The following is a 19718-nucleotide window of genomic DNA, read 5'->3' as shown; positions in this document are numbered from 1 at the left end:
ATTAAGGGGGTTGTGAGGAAGTTAAACACGTTAATTGGCCTCATTAATTAGGTTAATTGGCTTCATGAATTGGCTTCTGGTGGGTTCAAAGTGTTATGGGAGCAATTAATCAGGTTAATTGGGTTCATTAGGTGAGTTAATGGGGGGTAAGTGGGTTAATTAATCGGCTAATTAGGGAAATTTCATCTATTAATGAGGCTAATAGGCTAAAACAGGGTAATTACATGGGTTAACTGGATAAATAATTGGACTAATTGGGTTAATTAGGTCGATTAATAAGGCTAATAGCAAAAAATCGATTAATTAATGGGGTTAATTGGGTTAAATACTTGGTTATCTGGGTAAATAATTGGACTAACTGGGTTAATTAGGTCGATTAATAAGGCTAATAGCGAAAAATCGATTAATTAATGGGGTTAACTGGGTTAAATACTTGGTTATCTGGGTAAATTAGATCAATTAATAAGTGATAGGATCAAACAGGGTTAATTAAGAGGGTTAATTGGGTGAAAAAATAGGCTAATTGGCTAATTAATTGGGCTAATTGGGTAAATAATTGGACTAATTGAGTAAATTAGCTCTGTTAATCATGTAAAAGAGATTAATTAGGTTGCTTATATCAGTCATTAGGGTGAAATGGGTTAATTAATGGGGTCAATCTCGTTAATTAGTGCAATTGACTTGCTTGATTGGGTCCATTCGGTCAATTAATTGGTTTAAATGGTTTAATTTGGTTAATTAATCGCTTCAAATTAATTAATAAGGGTCATCAGTTGCTTGAACCGTGATAATTAGCATCATAAATAGCTTAAAATAGGTAATTGGGTTAATTAACTGCTTCAATTGCTTTAATAAGGTTAATTAATTGCTGAGAGTAGGTTAATTAATCGCTTCAAATGAGATAATTACGTTCATTAATCACTTCCAATGGGTCAATTGGTTCATTAGTCGCCTTGATTAGATTTATCAATCGAGGTTAATTGGGTTCATTGCCCCCCCAATGACCTAAGGGGGGTAATTAGGGTGGGGGGAGTTAATTGGGGGGAGTAATTAAGATGGGGAGTGATTTTGGGGGGTAATTAAGGTGAGAGGCTTAATTAAGGGGGGTAATTAGGGTGGGGGGAGCTAATTTGGGGGGGTAATTAAGGTGGGAGGCTTAATTAAGGGGGGTAATTGGGGGTTTAGGGCTGCTAATTAGGGTGGGGGGCTTAGTTAGGGGAGGCTAATTAGGGTGAGGGAGTTAATTGGGGGGTAATTAGGGTGGAGGGCTGGGGTCTAATTATGGTGGGGGGTTATTTGGGGGGATAATTAGGGTGGGAGTGTTAATTAAGGGGGCTAATTAGGGTTGGAGGTTAGTTAGGGGAGGCTAATTAGGGTGTAGAGTGTTAATTGGGGGGGTAATTAGGGTTGGAGGGTTAACTAAGGGGGGTAATTAGGGTGGAAGGAGTTAATTGGGGGGGTAATTAGGGTTGGAGGGTTAACTAAGGGGGGTAATTAGGGTGGAAGGAGTTAATTAGGGGGGTAATTAGGGTTGGAGGGTTAATTTAGAGGCTAATTAGTGTGGCGGGTTAGTTGGGGTAATTGGGGGAGGGTTAATTAAGGGGGTAATTAGCGTGGGGAGCTAGTTCGGGGGCTAATTAGGGTGGGAAAGTTTATTTAGGGGGGCTAATTAGGGGTAGTAATTAAGATGGGGGGTCGTTGGAGGGGTAATGAAGTCGGGGGGAGCTAATTAGGGGCTAATGAGGGCGGGGTTAATGAGGGCGAGGGCGGGGCTGGGGGGGGGGGGGTGGGGGGGAAGCTCATTAAGGTGACTAATTAGGGCGGGGTGTGTGTGGGGGGGTTAATTAGGGCGGCCGAGCCGGTCGGGCAGGCTTGGGGGGGTTAATTACCGCCCCTAATTAACGTGGCGGCTGCTGATTGGGCCCCTCCCCCCCCCTCCCCCCCCCTCCCCCCCCCCGTCCCGGCGGCCCCGGCGGGGGGGGGGAGGGGCGAGCGCAGAGGAGACTGAAGGTGAGGGACCCGCCCCTCCCCCCCCCCCCCCGCGGCCCCAACCCCCCCTTTCCCCCCTCAAAATCCCACAATTTCCCCTCAAAATTCCCAATTTCCCCTCAAAATTCCCGATTTCCCCTCAAATCCCCCTTTTTCCCGCCCAAAAGCCCCTTTTTCCCGCCCAAAATTCCCGGGTTCCCCCAGAATTCCCCTTTTTCCCCCCAGAATTCCCCGCTCCCCGCCCAAATCCACCAGTTTCCCCTCAAAATTCCTCATTTTCCTTAAGAATTCCCACTTTTCCCCTCAGAATTCCCACTTTTCCCCTCAAAAATCCCCATTTTCCCCTCAGAATTCCCACTTCCCCCCTTAAAATTCCCACTTTTCCCTTCCATTTTCCCCATTTTATTCCCCAACTCCCCCATTTTCCCACCCAGTTTTCCCATTTCCCCTCAAAATTCCCACTTTTCCCCTCAAAATTCCCACTTTCCCCTCAGAATTCCCCATTTTTCCCTCAGAATTCCCCATTTTCCCACGCAAATCCCCGGTTTCTGCTCAAAATTCCCCATTTTCCTTAAAATTTCCCCATTTTTCCCACACAAATTCCCAGGTTTCCCCTCAAAATTCCACATTTTCCCCTCAAAATTCCCATTTTCCCACACAAATTTCCCATTTGCCCCTCAAAAATCCCCATTTTCCCCTAAAAAAATCCCCATTTTCCCCTCAAATCCCCCATTTTCCCTGCCCAAATTTCCCATTTTGTTCCCCAACTCCCCCATTTTCCCCTAAAAATCCTCGTTTTCCTCTCAAATTCCCCATTTTTCTCACCTAAATTTCCAATTTTATTCCCCAACACCCATGTCTTCCCCACAAAGATCCCTATTTTCCCCTCCAAATCCCACTTTTCCCTCAAAATTCCCCATTTTCTCTCAAAATTCCCCATTTTCCCCTCAAAAATCCCCATTTTCCTTAAAAATTCCCCACTTTTCCCATGCAAATTCCCAGGTTTCCCCTCAAAAATCCCACTTTTCCCTTCCATTTTCCCCATTTTATTCCCCAACTCTGCCGTTTTCCCACCCAATTTTCCCACTTCTCCCCTCAAAAATCCCACTTTTCCCACCCAAATTCCCCATTTTCCCCTCGAAATTCCCCATTTTCCCCTCAAAATTCCCACTTTTCCCCTCAAAAATCCTCATTTTCCCCTCAGAATCCCCCATTTTCCTTAAAAATTCCCCACGTTTCCCCTCAAAATTCCCCGATTTCCCCTCAAAATTCCCCATTTTCTCCTCAGAATTCCCCATTTTCCCACTCAGAATTCCCCATTTTCCCACGCAAATCCCCGGTTTCTGCCCAAAATTCCCCATTTTCCTTAAAATTTCCCCACTTTTCCCACGCAAATTCCCCGGTTTCCCCTCAAAATTCCCACTTTTCCCTTCCATATTCCCCATTTTATTCCCCAACTCCCCCATTTTCCCCTCAAAATTCCCACTTTTCCCCTCAAAAATCCTCATTTTCCCCTCAGAATCCCCCATTTTCCTTAAAAAATCCCCATTTCCCCCCCAAAAAATCCCCATTTCCCCCCCAAAAAATCCCCATTTCCCCCCCAAAAAATCCCCATTTCCCCCTCAAAATTCCCACTTTCTCCTCAAAATTCCCCACTTTCTCCTCAAAATTCCCCATTTTTCCCTCAGAATTCCCCATTTTCCCACGCAAATCCCCGGTTTCTGCTCAAAATTCCCGATTTTCCTTAAAAATTCCCCATTTTTCCCCCTCAAAATTCCCACTTTCCCCCTCAAAATTCCCACTTTCCCCCTCAAAATTCCCACTTTCCCCCTCAAAATTCCCACTTTCCCCCTCAAAATTCCCCATTTTCCCCTCAGAATCCCACATTTTCCCCTCAAAATTCCCATTTTCCCACCCAAATTTCCCATTTGCCCCTCAAAAATCCCCATTTTCCCACCCAAATTTCCCATTTGCCCCTCAAAAATCCCCATTTTCCCCTCAAAAAATTCCCCATTTTCCACTCAAATTCCCCATTTTCCCTGCCCAAATTTCTCATTTTATTCCCCAACTCCCCCATTTCCCCTAAAAATCCTCCTTTTCCTCTCAAATTCCCCATTTTTCTCACCTGAATTTCCGGTTTTATTCCCCAATGCCTGTTTTCCCCTCAAAATTCCCAACTTTTCCCTCAAAATTCCCCATTTTCCCTCAAAATTCCCCATTTTCCCTCAAAATTCCCCATTTTCCCTCAAAATTCCCCATTTTCCCTCAACATTCCCCATTTCCCCCTCAAAAATCCCCATTTTCCCCTCAAAATCCCCATTTTCCCCTCAAAATCCTCACTTTTCCCTCAAAATTCCTTATTTTCCCCACCCAAATTTCCAATTTTATTCCCAATGACCCCGTTTTCCCCTCAAAGATCCCTGTTTTCCCACCCAAATTCCCCATTTTCCCTCAAAATCCCCATTTTCCCCTCAAAATCCCGACTTTTCCTTCAAAATTCCTGCTTTTCCCTCAAAAATCTCCAATTCCCCCTCCAAATTCCCCATTTTCCCCTCAAAATTCCCCATTTTCCCCTCAAAATTCCCCATTTTCCCCTCAAATTCCCCATTTTTCTCACCTAAATTTCCAATTTTATTCCCCAACGTCCCCGTTTTTCCCTCCAGATTCCCCTTTTTCCTCTCAAAATTCCCCCTTTTCCTCAAAATTCCCCATTTTACCCCCCAAAAGCCCCCATTTTCCCTGCCCAAATTTCCCATTTTGTTCCTCAACTCCCCCATTTTCCCCTAAAAATCCTCATTTGCCTCTCAAATTCCCCATTTTTCTCACCTAAATTTCCAATTTTATTCCCCAATGCCCCGGTTTTCCCCTCAAAGATTCCACTTTTCCCTCAAAAATCCCCATTTTTCCCTCAAAATTCCCCATTTTCCTTAAAAATTCCCCATTTTTCCACGCAAATCCCAGGTTTCCCCTCAAAAATCCCACTTTTCCCACCCAAATTCCCCATTTTCCCCTAAAAATTCCCCATTTTCCTTAAAAATTCCCCACTTTTCCCACGCAAAATCCCACGTTTCCCCTCAAAAATCCCACTTTTCCTCTCAAAAATCCCCATTTTCCCCTCAAAAATCCCCATTTTCCCCTCAAAAATCCCACTTTTCCCTTCCATTTTCCCCATTTTATTCCCCAACTCCCCCATTTTCCCACCCAATTTTCCAATTTTCCCTCAAAATTCCCACTTTTCCCCTCAAAAATTCCCACTTTCCCCTCAAAAATCCCACTTTTCCCACCCGAATTCCCCATTTTCCCCTCAAAATTCCCATTTTCCCACCCAAATTTCCCATTTTCCTCTCAAAATTCCCCATTTTCCCCTCAAAAATCCCCACTTCTCCCTCAAATTCCCCGTTTTCCCTGCCCAAATTTCCAATTTTCTTCCCTAATACCCTCATTTTCCCCTCAAAAATCCATTTTCCCCTCAAAATTCCCCCTTTTCCCACCCCAAAATTCCCTTTTTCCCCCTCTAAGTCCCCATTTATAATTTAAAATTTATAATTTTCTCCCTAATTCCCTCTTTTTGTCCCCCAATTCCCCAATTTTCTCCCGGAGCTTCCCATTTTTCCCCTCAAAATTAATATTTTTCTCCCAAATTCTCTGTATTTTTCCCCAAAATTTTCTAATTATCCCTCAAAATCCCCCCAAACTCCTCTCAAAATTTTCTCTTTCCCCCCAAATTCCTCAATTTCTATCAAAATTCCCCATTTTTCCCTAAATTCCAGGCGATGGAGCTGTACGAGGCTGACCCTCCCCCACCCGGCAAGGTGAGAAAATCGGGAAAAAACAGGAAATTTGGGAAAAATGGAGGATCTCGGGGGTCAAAATGGAAATTTTGGGGGTGAAATGAAGAATTTTGGGGGGGAAATGGGAATTTGGGGGGGAAAATGAGGAATTTTGAGGGGAAAATGAGGAATTTTGAGGGGAAAATGAGAATTTAGGGGGGAATGAGGAATTTAGGGGGGAAATGAGGAATTTAGGGGGGAAATGAGGAATTTAGGGGGAAAAATGAGGAATTTAGGGGGGAAATGAGGAATTTGGGGGGGAAATTGAGGAATTTAGGGGGAAAATGAGGAATTTAGGGGGAAAATGAGGAATTTAGGGGGAAAATGAGGAATTTAGGGGGAAAAATGAGGAATTTAGGGGGGAAAATGAGGAATTTAGGGGGGAAAATGAGAATTTAGGGGGGAAAATGAGAATTTAGAGAGGAAAAATGGGGAATGTAGGGGGAAAATGGGGAATGTAGGGGGAAAATGGGGAATTGAGAGGGGAAATGGGGAATTTAGGGGGGAAAATGAGGAATTTAGAGGGGAAAATGAGGAATTTAGAGGGGAAAATGAGGAATTTAGAGGGGAAAAATGAGGGATTTAGGGGGAAAATGAGGGATTTAGGGGGAAAATGAGGAATTTAGGGGGGGAAAATGAGGAATTTAGGGGGGGAAAATGAGGAATTTAGGGGGGAAAATGAGAATTTAGGGGGGAAAATGAGAAATTAGAGAGGAAAATGAGGAATTTAGGGGAAAAATGAGGAATTTAGGGGAAAAATGAGGAATTTAGGGGGAAAATGAGGAATTTAGGGGAAAAATGAGGAATTTAGGGGGAAAATGAGGAATTTAGGGGGAAAATGAGGAATTTTGATGGGAAAAATGAGGAATTTTGGGGGAAATGATCCATTTTCAGGGAAAATTGAGGAATTTGAGATAAAAAGGTGGTTTTTGAGGGGAAAAAATGGGATTTTTGGGGGGAAATGAGGAACATTGAGGGGAAACTGGGAAATTTTCATGAGAAATGAAGAATTTTTTTGGGGAAAATGGGAACATTCAGATCAAAATTGGGATTTTTTTTTCTGGAAAGGAGAATTTGCTGTTAAAAAGGGCAAATTTGATCAATCTGGTCGATCAAATCAACCACTTCTGGTTGGATTTGAGGGGTTTGGGGGCCATTTTGAGGGGTTTGGGGGCCATTTTGAGGGGTTTGGGGGCCATTTTGAGGGGTTTGGGAGCCATTTTGAGGGGTTTGGGAGCCATTTTGAGGGGTTTGGGAGCCATTTTGAGGGGTTTGGGGGCCATTTTGAGGGGTTTAGGGGCATTTTGAAGGGTTTGGGAGCAATTTTGAGGGGGTTTGAGGCCATTTTGAAGGGGTTTGGAGCCATTTTGAGGGGGTTTGGAGCCATTTTGAGGGGTTTGGGGGCCATTTTGAGGTGTTTAGGGCCATTTTGAAGGGGTTTGGGGGCCATTTTGAAGGGGTTTGGGGGCCATTTTGAAGGGGTTTGAGGCCATTTTGAGGGGTTTGGGAGCCATTTTGAGGGGTTTGGGAGCCATTTTGAGGGGTTTGGGGGCCATTTCGAGGTGTTTAGGGGCATTTTGAAGGGTTTGGGAGCAATTTTGAGGGGGTTTGGGGCCATTTTGAAGGGGTTTGAGGCCATTTTGAAGGGGTTTGGAGCCATTTTGAAGGGGTTTGGAGCCATTTTGAGGGGTTCGGGAGCCATTTTGAGGGGGTTTGGGGATGTTTTTGGTGGTTTTGTCCCGTTTCCGAGGGGTTTGGGGTGTGGGCGCAGGTGACGCTGGTGCCGACGCCGTTCGGGGCGGCGCTGGTGACGGCGCACGGGGAGCCGCGACCCGGCCGCCCGGCGATTCTCACCTTCCCCGACGTCGGCCACGACCGTGAGTCCCGCACCAAAACCCCCCTCGGGAGCCCCTCGACCCCCTCCTGTTACCCCCAAACCCCCTTTTTTTCCCCCCAATTTCACTCCTCGGAGCCAGATTTTGAGCCAAATCGGCCTATTTTGCCCCCAAGTTCCACACTTGGTTCCCAAATCTCTCGGTTTCCCCTCAAAATTCACGTTTTCCTTGCCCATTTCCCCATTTTCCCCTCAAAATTCACTGGTTTTGCCCAAAATTTCACATTTAGTGTCCAAAATTTCCTCTTTATCCTTCAAATTCCCCAATTTCCCCCCCCAAATTCCCCAATTCCCCCCCAAATCCCCCGATTTCCTATAAAGTTCCCTAGTTTTTCCTCAAAATTTATATATTTATCCTAAATTTACCCACTTTTCCCTCTGAAGTTCCCACTTTTCCCCACAAAATTCAGCTTTCCCTTCAAAATTCCCCGCTTTCCCTTCAAAATTCCCCGCTTTCCCTTCAAAATTCCCCGCTTTCCCTTCAAAATTCCCCATTTTCCCTTCAAAATTCCCTATTTTCCCTTCAAAATTCCCCATTTTCCCTTCAAAATTCCCCATTTCCCTTCAAACTCTGCTGCTTTCTCCTAAAATTTCCCATTTATCCATCAAAATTCCCATTTTTTTCCCCTAACATTCCTTATTGTTCTTTGACATTTACATTTCCCATGAAATTCTGCATTTTCCCCTCAAAAATCTCCCTTTTCTCCCCCAAATTCCCCATTTCTACCTTCAAATTCACCGTATTTCTTCTAAAATTCCCTGTTTTCCCTTCGAAATTCCCCACTTTCCCCTAAAGTTCCTTATTTTCCCTCAAAATTCACACATTTTGCATAAAATTCCCCATTTATCCTTCAAAGATCTCTATTTCCCCAACAAATTCCCAATTTCCTGCCAAAAGTCCTGATTTCCCCCATAAAATTACTAATTTTCCCTCAAAATTTATGTATTTCTCCTAAAATTCCCTGTTTTCCTCTCCAAATTCCCCATTTCCCCTCAAATTTCCTTATTTCCCCTCAAAATTTATGTATTTTGCCTAAAGTTCCCAATTTCTCCCCCAAACTCCCAATTTCTCCCCCAAACTCCCAATTTTCCCCAAAAAACTAACAATTTTCCCCAAAATTCCCCATTTCCCCCTAAAGATCCTTATTTTTTCCTCAAAATTCACACATTTCTCCTGAAATTCCCCGTTTATCCTTCAAAAACCCCAATTTCCCCAACAAACTCTTAATTTCCTCTTACAAATCCCCATTTTCCCTTCAAAATTCCCTATTTACCCCTCAAGATTCCTTATTTCCCTTCAAAATTTGTTTTCCCTCAAAAGTTATGTTTTCCCCTCAAAATTCCCTATTTTCCCCTAAAAATTCCTTATTTTCCCCTCAAATATCCTTATTTTCCATTCAAAGTTTATATATTTCTCCTAAAATTCCCCCTTTTCCCCCAAATTCCCTATTTTCCCCTCAAAACTCCTTATTTTCCCTCAAAACTCCATGTTTTCCTCTTAAAATTCCATATTTTCCCCTCAAAATTCCCCATTTCCCCCCAAAATTTATGTATTTCCTCTGAAATTCCCTGTTTTCCCTTCAAATTTCCTCATTTTCCCCACAAAATTTATATATTTCTCCTAAAATTCCCCCTTTTCCCCTCAAAATTCCTTAATTCCCCATAAAATTTATGTATTTCCCCTCGAAGTTCCTTATTTCCCTCAAAATTCCTTATTTTCCCCTCAAAATTCCTTATTTCCCCTCAAAATTCAATATTTCCCCTCAAAATTTATGTATTTCTCTTACAATCCCCCATTTCCCCCTCAAACTTTCTAATTTCCCCCTCAAATTTCCTTATTTTCCCCGCAAAATTTATATATTTCTCCTAAAATTTTCCATTTCCCCCTCAAAATAACTTATTTCCCCTCAAACTTCAGGTATTTCCCCTTAAAATTCCTTATTTTCACCTCAAAATTTATATATTTCTCCTAAAACTCCACGTTTTCCCCTTAAAATTTCTTATTTTCACCTCAACATTTATGTATTTCTCCTGAACGTCCCCGTTTCCCCTCGAAATTCCATATTTTCCCCTCAAAATTCCATATTTCCCCTCAAAATTAGTGTATTTCTCCTAAAATTTGCCATTTTCCCCTCAAAATTTATATTTTTCTCCTAAAATACACCATTTCCCCCTCAAAATTTGTGTATTTCTCCTAAAAATTTGCCATTTTCCCCTCAAAGTTTACATTTTTCTCCTAAAATCCACCATTTTCCCCTCAAAATTTACATTTTCTCCTAAAATCCACCATTTTCTCTCAAAATTTGTGTCTTTCTCCTAAAATTCGCCATTTTCCCCTCAAAACGTACATTTTCCTCCTAAAATTCGCCATTTTCCCCTCAAAATTTAAAATTTTCTCCTAAAATTTGCCATTTTCCCCTCAAAATGTACATTTTTCTCCTAAAATCCACCATTTGCCCCTCAAAATTTACATTTTTCTCCTAAAATCTGCCATTTTCCCCTCAAAATTTACATTTTCCTCCTAAACCCCGCCATTTTCCCCTCAAAAATTGTGTATTTCTCCTAAAATTCACCATTTTCTCCTTAAAATTTATATTTTCCTCCTAAAATTTGCCATTTTCCCCTCAAAATTTATATTTTTCTCCTAAAACTTGCCATTTTCCCCTCAAAATTTACATTTCCTCCTAAAATCTGCCATTTTCCCCTCAAAATTTAAATTTTTCTCCTAAAAGCCGCCATTTTCCCCTCAAAATTTGTGTATTTCTCCTAAAACTCCATGTTTTCCCCTTAAAATTCCTTATTTTCACCTCAATATTTATGTATTTCCCCTCAAAATTCCATATTTCCCCTCAAAATTTGTGTATTTCTCCAAAAATTCACCATTTTCCCCTCAAAATTCACATTTTTTTCTAAAATTCGCCATTTTCCCCTCAAAATTTACATTTTTCTCCTAAAAGCCGCCATTTTCCCCTCAAAATTTACATTTTTCTCCTAAAACCCACCATTTTCCCCTCAAAAATTGTGTATTTCTCCTAAAATTCACCATTTTCTCCATAAAATTTACATTTTCCTCCTAAAATCCGCCATTTTCCTCTCAAAATTTGTGTATTTCTCCTAAAATCCGCCATTTTCCCCTCAAAATTTGTGTATTTCTCCTAAAATTTGCCATTTTCTCCTCAAATTTCCTTATTTTCTCCTCAAATTTCCTTATTTTCTCCTCGAATTTTCTATTTTTCTCCTCGAATTTTCTATTTTTTCCCTCAAATCCCTGTGTTTTGGCCCCAGACGCCTCGTGCTTCGGGCCGCTCTTCGCTCACCCCGAAATGGCCGACATCGCCCGCAACTTCCTGCTGCTGCACCTCGACCCGCCCGGCATGGAGGACGGGGCCCCCCCCTACCCCCCGGGGTGCGGACCAGGGCCTCCCAGTTCAAACCAGTAGCCTCCCAGTTGACCCCAGTGACCTCCCAGTTGACCCCGTTGCCCTCCCAGTTGACCCCGTTGCCCTCCCAGTTCACCCCAGTGGCCTCCCAGTTCACCCCAGTGGCCTCCCAGTTCACCCAGTTGACCCCGTTTCCCTCCCAGTTGACCCCATTGAGCTCCCAGTTCACCCAGTTGACCCCAGTGACCTCCCAGTTGACACCATTAACCTCCCAGTTCACCCAGTTGACCCCATTGCCCTCCCAGTTGACCCAGTTGACCCCGTTGCCCTCCCAGTTGACCCCGTTGCCCTCCCAGTTGACCCCATTGAGCTCCCAGTGCCCTCCCAGTTGACCCCAGTACCCTCCCAGTTGACCCTGTTGACCATCTAGTTGACCCCATTGAGGCTCCAGTTGACCCCAGTGACCTCCCAGTTCTCCCACTTGACCCCAGTGACCTCCCAGTTGACCCCATTGCCCTCCCAGTTGACCCCATTGAGCTCCCAGTTGACCCCATTGCCCTCCCAGTTGACCCAGTTGACCCCACTGAGCTCCCAGTTGACCCCGTTGCCCTCCCAGTTGACCCCGTTGCCCTCCCAGTTGACCCCGTTGCCCTCCCAGTTGACCCCGTTGACCCCATTGAGCTCCCAGTTGACCCCATTGCCCTCCCAGTTGACCCCAGTGACCTCCCAGTTCACCCAGTTGACCCCACTGAGCTCCCAGTTGACCCCACTGAGCTCCCAGTTGACCCCATTGAGCTCCCAGTTGACCCCATTGCCCTCCCAGTTGACCCCACTGAGCTCCCAGTTGACCCCGTTGCCCTCCCAGTTGACCCCGTTGCCCTCCCAGTTGACCCCATTGAGCTCCCAGTTGACCCCAGTACCCTCCCAGTTGACCCCGTTGACCATCTAGTTGACCCCATTGAGGCTCCAGTTGACCCCAATGACCTCCCAGTTCACCCAGTTGGCCCCATAGAGCTCCCAGTTGACCCCATTGAGGCTCCAGTTGACCCCAGTGACCTCCCAGTTCACCCAGTTGACCCCATAGAGCTCCCAGTTGACCCCATTGAGCTCCCAGTTGACCCCAGTACCCTCCCAGTTGACCCCGTTGACCATCTAGTTGACCCCAGTGACCTCCCAGTTCACCCAGTTGACCCCGTTTCCCTCCCAGTTGACCCCGTTGCCCTCCCAGTTGACCCCGTTGCCCTCCCAGTTGACCCCATTGAGCTCCCAGTTGACCCCAGTGCCCTCCCAGTTGACCCCAGTGCCCTCCCAGTTGACCCTGTTGACCATCTAGTTGACCCCATTGAGGCTCCAGTTGACCCCATTGAGCTCCCAGTTCTCCCAGTTGGCCCCATAGAGCTCCCAGTTGACCCCATTGAGCTCCCAGTTCACCCAGTTGACCCCATTGAGCCCCCAGTTGACCCCATTGAGCCCCCAGTTGACCCCATTGAGCTCCCAGTTGACCCCAGTACCCTCCCAGTTGACCCCGTTGACCATCTAGTTGACCCCAGTGACCTCCCAGTTCACCCAGTTGACCCCATAGAGCTCCCAGTTGACCCCATAGAGCTCCCAGTTGACCCCATAGAGCTCCCAGTTGACCCCATCGACCTCCAGTTGATCCCAGTGCCCTCCCAGTTCACCCAGTCCCCCCCCCCCGGCAGGTACCAGTATCCCTCACTGGAGCAACTGGCTGAACTGGTTCCGTGTGTCCTGGAGCATCTGAGGTGGGTTGGGGGGGTTGGGGGGGGGGGGGGGGGGCCTGACCTCCCCCCCTGACCCCCCCCGTGACCCCCAAAACCAGTATCACCAGTATCATCGGGATGGGAGTGGGGGTTGGAGCCTTCGTCCTCGCCAAGTTTGCGGTGAGAGAGGGACTGGGGGGGACTGGGAGGGACTGGGGGGGGACTGGGAGGCACTGGGGGGGACTGGGAGGGGATTGGGGGGGACTGGGAGGCACTGGGAGGGGACTGGGAGGCACTGGGATATACTGGGAGGCACTGGGAGGCACTGGCTCTCCCCCCCCCCCATTTCTTCCTCCATTGGCCTCGGTGCCCCCCCCATTCCCGCCCCCCTTAGTGCCTCGGTGCCACCGCGTTTCCATCCCCCCCGACCCTGAATTTTGGTTCCGCCTCCCTTTGGTTCCCCCCCTATGGGTCCCTATGGGGTCCCTATGGGGTCTCTATGGGGTCCCTATGGGGCTGACGCTATGGGGCTGCCCCACAGCTCCTTCACCCCGAGGCCGTGGAGGGCTTGGTGCTGGTCAACCTCGACGCCAAAGCCCGGGGATGGATGGACTGGGCGGCCAGCAAGGTGGGTCCTATGGGGCCCTATGGGGCCCTATAGGGCTCTATGGGTCCCTATGGGGTCGCTATGGGTCTCTATGGGGTCCCTGTGGGTCTCTATGGGGTCCCTGTGGGGCTCTATGAGTCCCTATGGGTCCCTATGGGGTCTCTATGGGGTCTCTATTGGGCTCTATGGGGCTCAATGGGGTCCCTATGGGTCCCTATGGGGTCCCTGTGGGGCTCTATAGGTCCCTATGGGTCTCTATGGGGCTCTATGGGTCCCTATGGGGTCTCTATGGGGCTCTATGGGTCTCTGCCCCACAGATCTCCAGCATCACCTCCTCCACCACCGAGCTGATCCTGTCCCATCTCTTCAGCCAGGTGGGAGCCACTTATGGGGCTGGGGGGGTCGCTTATGGGGCTGGGGGAGTCACTTTTGGGGCTGGGGAGGCACTTATGGGGCTGGGGGAGTCACTTATGGGGCTGCAGGGGTCACTTATGGGGCTGGGGAGTCACTTATGGGGCTGGGGGGTCACTTATGGGGCTGGGGGGGTCACTTATGGGGCTGGGGGGGCACTTATGGGGCTGGGGGGGCACTTATGGGGTCGTTTTCCCGCCTCCCCCCCCCCCCGGTGGGTCACGTGACCCCTTCCCGCCCTTTTCTCCTCCTGGGGTGGGTCACATGACCCCTTCCCGCCCTTTTTCTCCTCCCGGGGGGGGTCATGTGACCCCCTTCCCGCCCTTTTTCTCCTCCCGGGGGTGGGTCATGTGACCCCCTTCCCGCCCTTTTCTTCCCGCCCTTTTCTTCCCGCCCTCCCCGGGGCGCGTCACGTGACCAGGAGGAGCTCGCGGCCCCTCCCCCCGCCCTGCGCCGGGTCCGGGAGCGGCTGGAGGGGGCGGCGAACGCGGCGCTCCTGTGGGCCATGTGGAACAGGTGGGACTGGGGGGGACTGGGGGGGACTGGGAGGGGATTGGGGGGGACTGGGAGGGGATTGGGGGGGACTGGGAGGGGATTGAGGGGGACTGGGAGGGACTGGGAGGGGATTGGGGGGCACTGGGAGGGGACTGGGGGGGACTGGGGGGGACTGGGAGGGACTGGGAGGGGACTGGGGGGGACTGGGGGGGATTGGGAGGAGCTGGGAGGGGATTGGGGGGCACTGGGAGGGGATTGGGAGGGGATTGGAGGGGACTGGGAGGGACTGGGAGGGGACTGGGAGGGGATTGGGGGGGACTGGGAGGGACTGGGAGGGACTGGGGGGGACTGGGGGGGATTGGGAGGAGCTGGGAGGGGATTGGGGGGGACTGGGAGGGGATTGGGAGGGGATTGGAGGGGACTGGGAGGGGACTGGGAGGGACTGGGAAGGGATTAGAGGGGACTGGGAGGGGATTGGGGGGGATTGGGGAGACTGGGAGGGGACTGGGAGGGACTGGGAGGGACTGGGAGGGACTGGGAGGGGATTGGGGGGGACTGGGAGGGGATTGGGAGGGGATTGGGGGGCACTGGGAGGGGATTGGAGGGACTGGGAGGGGATTGAGGGGGACTGGGAGGGACTGGGAGGGACTGGGAGGGGATTGGAGGGGATTAGGGGGCACTGGGAGGGACTGGGAGGGGATTGAGGGGGACTGGGAGGGACTGGGAGGGGATTGGGGGGACTGGGAGGGGATTGGGAAGGGATTAGAGGGGACTGGGAGGGGATTAGGTGGGACTGGGATCAACTGGGATGGGATTTGTGGTTACAGGGAGTGACTGGGAAGGGACTGGGAGGGACTGGGAGGGGATTGGGGGGGACTGGGATTAACTGGGATGGGATTTGCGTTTACTGGGAGGGGACTGGGAAGGGATTGGGAGGGACTGGGACAGACTGGGAGGGGATTAGGTGGGACTGGGATGAACTGGGATGGGCTTTGTGGCTACAGAGAGTGACTGGGAGGGCACTGGGATATACTGGGAGGCACTGGGAAGCACTAGGAAGGGATTATGAGGGACTGGGAGGGTGCTGTGGGGATACTGGTTTATACTGGTTTGTACTGGTCGTTGCAGCCGGGGTGATCTGGGGCTGGAGCGCAGCGGGGCCGGAGCCCTCAGGTGACACCAGTTGCTCCCAGTCCCTTCCCAGTCGATCCCAGTCCCCTCCCAGTCAACCCCAAACCACTACCGGTCCCTCCCAGTATATCCCAGTGCCTCCCAGTCCCCCCCAATCCCCTCCCAGTATATCCCAGTCACTCCCAGTACAGCCCAGTTACTCTCCATCTCTTCCCAGTCCCTTCCAGTCCTCTCCAATCCCCTCCCAGTCCGCTCCAACCCCCTCCCAGTGCCTCCCAGTATATCCCAGTCCCCTCCCAGTGCCCCCAATACCCTCCCAGTCCCCTCCTAGTCCCCTCCAATCCCCTCCCAGTGCCTCCCAGTATATCCCAGTCCCCTCCCAGTCCTTCCCAGTCCCCTCCCAGTGCCCTCAATCCCTTTCCAGTCCCCTCCCAGTAAACCCCAGTCCTCTCCAATCCCCTTCCAGTGCCTCCCAGTATATCCCAGTCCCTTCCCAGTCCCCTCCCAGTGCCCTCAATCCCCTTCCAGTCCCCTCCCAGTAAATCCCAGTCCACTCCAATCCCCTCCCAGTCCACTCCAACCCCCTCCCAGTGCCTCCCAGTATATCCCAGTTCCTTCCCAGTCCCCTCCAATCCCCTCCCAGTCCGCTCCAACCCCCTCCCAGTGCCTCCCAGTATATCCCAGTCCCTTCCCAGTCCCCTTCAATCCCCTCCCAGTGCCTCCCAGTATATCCCAGTCCCCTCCCAGTCCCCTTCAATCCTCTCCAATCCCCTCCCAGTGCCTCCCAGTATATCCCAGTCCCCTCCAATCCCCTCCCAGTCCCTTCCCAGTCCCCTCCAATCCCCTCCCAGTGCCTCCCAGTATATCCCAGTCCCCTCCCAGTCCCCTTCAATCCTCTCCAATCCCCTCCCAGTGCCTCCCAGTATATCCCAGTCCCCTCCAATCCCCTCCCAGTGCCTCCCAGTCCCCTCCCAGTGCTTCCCAGTATATCCCAGTCCCCTCCCAGTCCCCTCCAATCCCCTCCCAGTGCCTCCCAGTCCCCTCCAGTCCCCTCCAGTCCCCTCCAATCCCCTCCCAGTGCCTCCCAGTCCCTCCCAGTTGCTCCCAGTCCCTCTCCCCCAGGTGCCCAGTGCTCCTCGTGGTCGGCGATCAGGCCCCGCACGAGGACGCGGCGGTGAGTGGGGGGGTGTGCGTGTGTCACGTGACCCATCTAGCCCCGCCCCCCCTCAGTCACATGACCCACAGAGGGGGGTCACGTGACTTCTGGCTCCTCCCACCCTCAGGTCGAGTGTAACGCCAAACTGGATCCGACCCAGACCTCCTTCTTGAAGGCACTGGGAGGGACTGGGAGGGGACTGGGAGGGACTGGGGGGGACTGGGAGGGACTGGGAGGGGACTGGGAGGGGACTGGGAGGGACTGGGAGGGACTGGGAGGGACTGGGATGGACTGGGAGGGACTGGGAGGGGACTGGGATGAACTGGGAGGGGACTGGGAGGGGACTGGGATTTACTGGGAGGGACTGGGAGGGGATTTGGCGGGGTCACGGCTTTCATACTGGTTTATACTGGTCTTTACTGGTGCTCCCATTGCAGATGGCCGATGGGGGGGGTCAGCCCCAGCTCAGCCAGGTGAGGGACTGGGATGAACTGGGAGGGGAACTGGGCTCTACTGGGAGCTCTGGTTTGTACTGGGAGCACTGGTTTATACTGGTTTATACTGGTTTCCAGCCGGCCAAGCTGACCGAGGCCTTCAAGTACTTTGTACAGGGCATGGGTTACAGTGAGTAATTAATGAGCTAATTAGCTGTTAATTAATTAATTAGCAGGCTAATTAACACCCCAGGGGGTTTATTAACTTGGGGGGGGTTAATTAGCAGAGGGAGGGGGTTAATTTGGTTTAATTAGTGGGCCTGGGGGGTTAATTAGTGCCTCTGAGGGATTAATTAATGGCTTTGCACAGTTAATTGTTGGCTCTGGGGGTTAATTACTTTTTCTGAGAGCTTAATTAGTGGCTCTTGGGGTTAATTAATCACTTTGAGGGGTTAATTGGTGGTCCTGAGGGCTTAATTACTTGCTTGGAGGGCTTAATTAGTGGCTTTGGGGGTTAATTAATGGCTTTGAGGGGTTAATTGGTGGTCCTGAGGGCTTAATTAGTGGCTTTGGGCGTTCATTAATGGCTTTGAGGGATTAATTGGTGGTCCTGAGGGGTTAATTACTTGCTCTGAGGGCTTAATTAATGGCTCTGAGGAGCAATTGGTGGCCATGGGGAGTTAATTAATGGCTCTGTGGAGTTAATTAGTGGCTCTGAATGCTTAAGTAACGGCTTTGGGGGGCTCATTAATGGCCTCGAAGAGATAATTAACATTTCTGAAGGTATAATTAGAGCACTGGGGAGACAATTATTAGGCAGGGGGATTAATTAGCGCCGTGGGTGTAATTAGGCTCCCTGGATTAATTAATCGGTGGGAGGAAATGACATCTGGGGGGGTGATTAGTGACCTTTGGGGGGTAATTAGTGACCTTGGGGGGGGTAACTAATGACTTTGAGGGGGCAATTAATGACTTGAGGGTGTAATTAATGACTTTAGGAGGGTAATTAATGGCTGTGAGGGGTAATTAATGATCCTAGGCGGATAATTAATGACCTTGGGGGTGAATTAATGACCTTAGGCAGGTCATTAATGATCCTAGGGGTTAATAAACTACTTTAGGGGTTAATTAATAGCCCTAAAGGGAATGGGTTTAAAGGGAGGGGGCGTGGCCTAGAGGCAGGGGGCGTGGCCTAAGGGTTGATTGACGTGTCCTATGGGGCTGTGGGCGTGGCCTGCGCTGGCCACGCCCCCTTCTAGCCCCCCATTCACTTCAATGGGAGCCAGTGCTGGGGATAGGGGGTTGGGTTTAAAGGGAGGGGGCGTGGCTTATGGATCTGTGGGCGTGGCCTAAAGGCAGGTGGGCGTGGCCTAAGCCTCCCGTTTAACCCCTTCCCTCCCCGCAGTGGCCGCCTCGGCCATGACGCGGCTCTCCCGCTCCCGCACGGCCTCTCTCGACCCCCAGCGCAGCCGGAGCCGGACCCTGTCCAGGGGCAGCGCCGGGGGGGACCCGGGGGCCCCTCCTGCCGCCCCCTAGCACCCCGAAAACCCCCTAAGAACCACCCCGAAAAAACCCCCTGAACCCCCCCCGACCCCAAATCCCCTCGAATCCACCCCAAAACCCACTTTCCCCCCACCCTGAAGCCCCAAATCCCCCCCAAAAGCTCTGAGACCCTCCCCAAAACCTTCAATTTCTCCCCTAAACCCCCAAATCCCCTCCAATTCACCCCAAAACCTCTTTCCCCCCACCCCGAACCCCCAAATCCCCCCCCTAAAACCTCTGAGACCCCCCCAAAACCTCAGTGACCCCCCAAAAACCTCGATTTCCTCCCCAGGACCCCCAAAACCCCCAAAATTGACCTCAAACCCTCTTCCCCCCCCTTCCAAAGCAATAAAGTGATCCCAGTGCTCCCAGTTCAGCCCAACAACCCCCCCTGGGGCCTCCCAGTTCAGCCCAGTATGGTGGAAGCTCTTTACTGGTGTCCCTTGGGTCTATACTGGTTTGTACTGGTCCATATTGGTGCCATCCCAGTCCATCTTAGTGCCTTTACTGGTTCATACTGGGGGTACTGCACCCACCCTTGTGCCTTACTGGTCCATACTGGTGCTCAACTGGTGCCTCTTGTGTCCATACTGGATGTGCTGGTGCCTTACTGGTCCGTACCGGTGTTCTACTGGGAGCACTGGGAGCCTTGGTGCCCTCACTGGTGTGTCTTGTGTTCTTACTGGGAGGGACTGGGAGGGACTGGGAGGGACTCTTCCCCCTTCTACCCCGGCAACTCAACGTAGCTCAACCCAACCCACCAGTCCAGGTAGACCTGGCAGCCGGTGCTGGGTAGACCTGGCGTCCACTACTGGGTTGACCTGGCGTCCAGTGCTGGGTTGACCTGGCATTTACTGCTGGGTAGACCTGGCGTCCAGTGCTGGTTAGACCTTAGTGGTGGGTTGACCTGGCGACCGGAATGGGGTAGACCTGGCGGCCGGAGCCTGATAAACCTGGCGTTTCGTCGTGGGTTGACCTGGCGGCCGGTGCTGGACAAACGTGGCGTCCAGTGCTGGGCAGTCCTGGCGGCCGGAGCTGGGTAGACCTGCCGGCCAGAGGGGGTTTGACCTGGCGGCCAGTGCTGGATTGACCTGGCGGCCGGTGCTGGGTTGACCTGGCGTCCAGTGC

The 19718-nt window shown here is 50.4% G+C and overlaps 1 protein-coding gene across 1 annotated transcript; it reads left to right on the top strand.

The window, feature by feature from the left end:
• The first annotated feature begins 1966 nt into the window (after positions 1-1966).
• Positions 1967-19251, top strand: NDRG2 (NDRG family member 2). Its single transcript, XM_069879157.1, has 15 exons — positions 1967-2010; positions 5760-5801; positions 7591-7696; positions 10999-11119; positions 12794-12856; positions 12934-12994; positions 13356-13442; positions 13739-13795; positions 14254-14348; positions 15456-15500; positions 16581-16632; positions 16742-16789; positions 17052-17087; positions 17187-17238; positions 18454-19251. The coding sequence occupies exons 2-15, from the start codon at positions 5763-5765 to the stop codon at positions 18582-18584; spliced, it is 993 nt and encodes a 330-aa protein (XP_069735258.1). The 5' UTR covers positions 1967-2010; positions 5760-5762; the 3' UTR covers positions 18585-19251.
• Positions 19252-19718: the final 467 nt, after the last annotated feature.

This window comes from Phaenicophaeus curvirostris, chromosome 33 (genome assembly GCF_032191515.1).
Source record: "Phaenicophaeus curvirostris isolate KB17595 chromosome 33, BPBGC_Pcur_1.0, whole genome shotgun sequence".
Taxonomy (NCBI): Eukaryota; Metazoa; Chordata; class Aves; order Cuculiformes; family Cuculidae; genus Phaenicophaeus; species Phaenicophaeus curvirostris.
The sequence above is the reverse complement of the archived record's forward strand: the minus strand, read 5'-3'. Positions and strand labels throughout refer to the sequence as shown.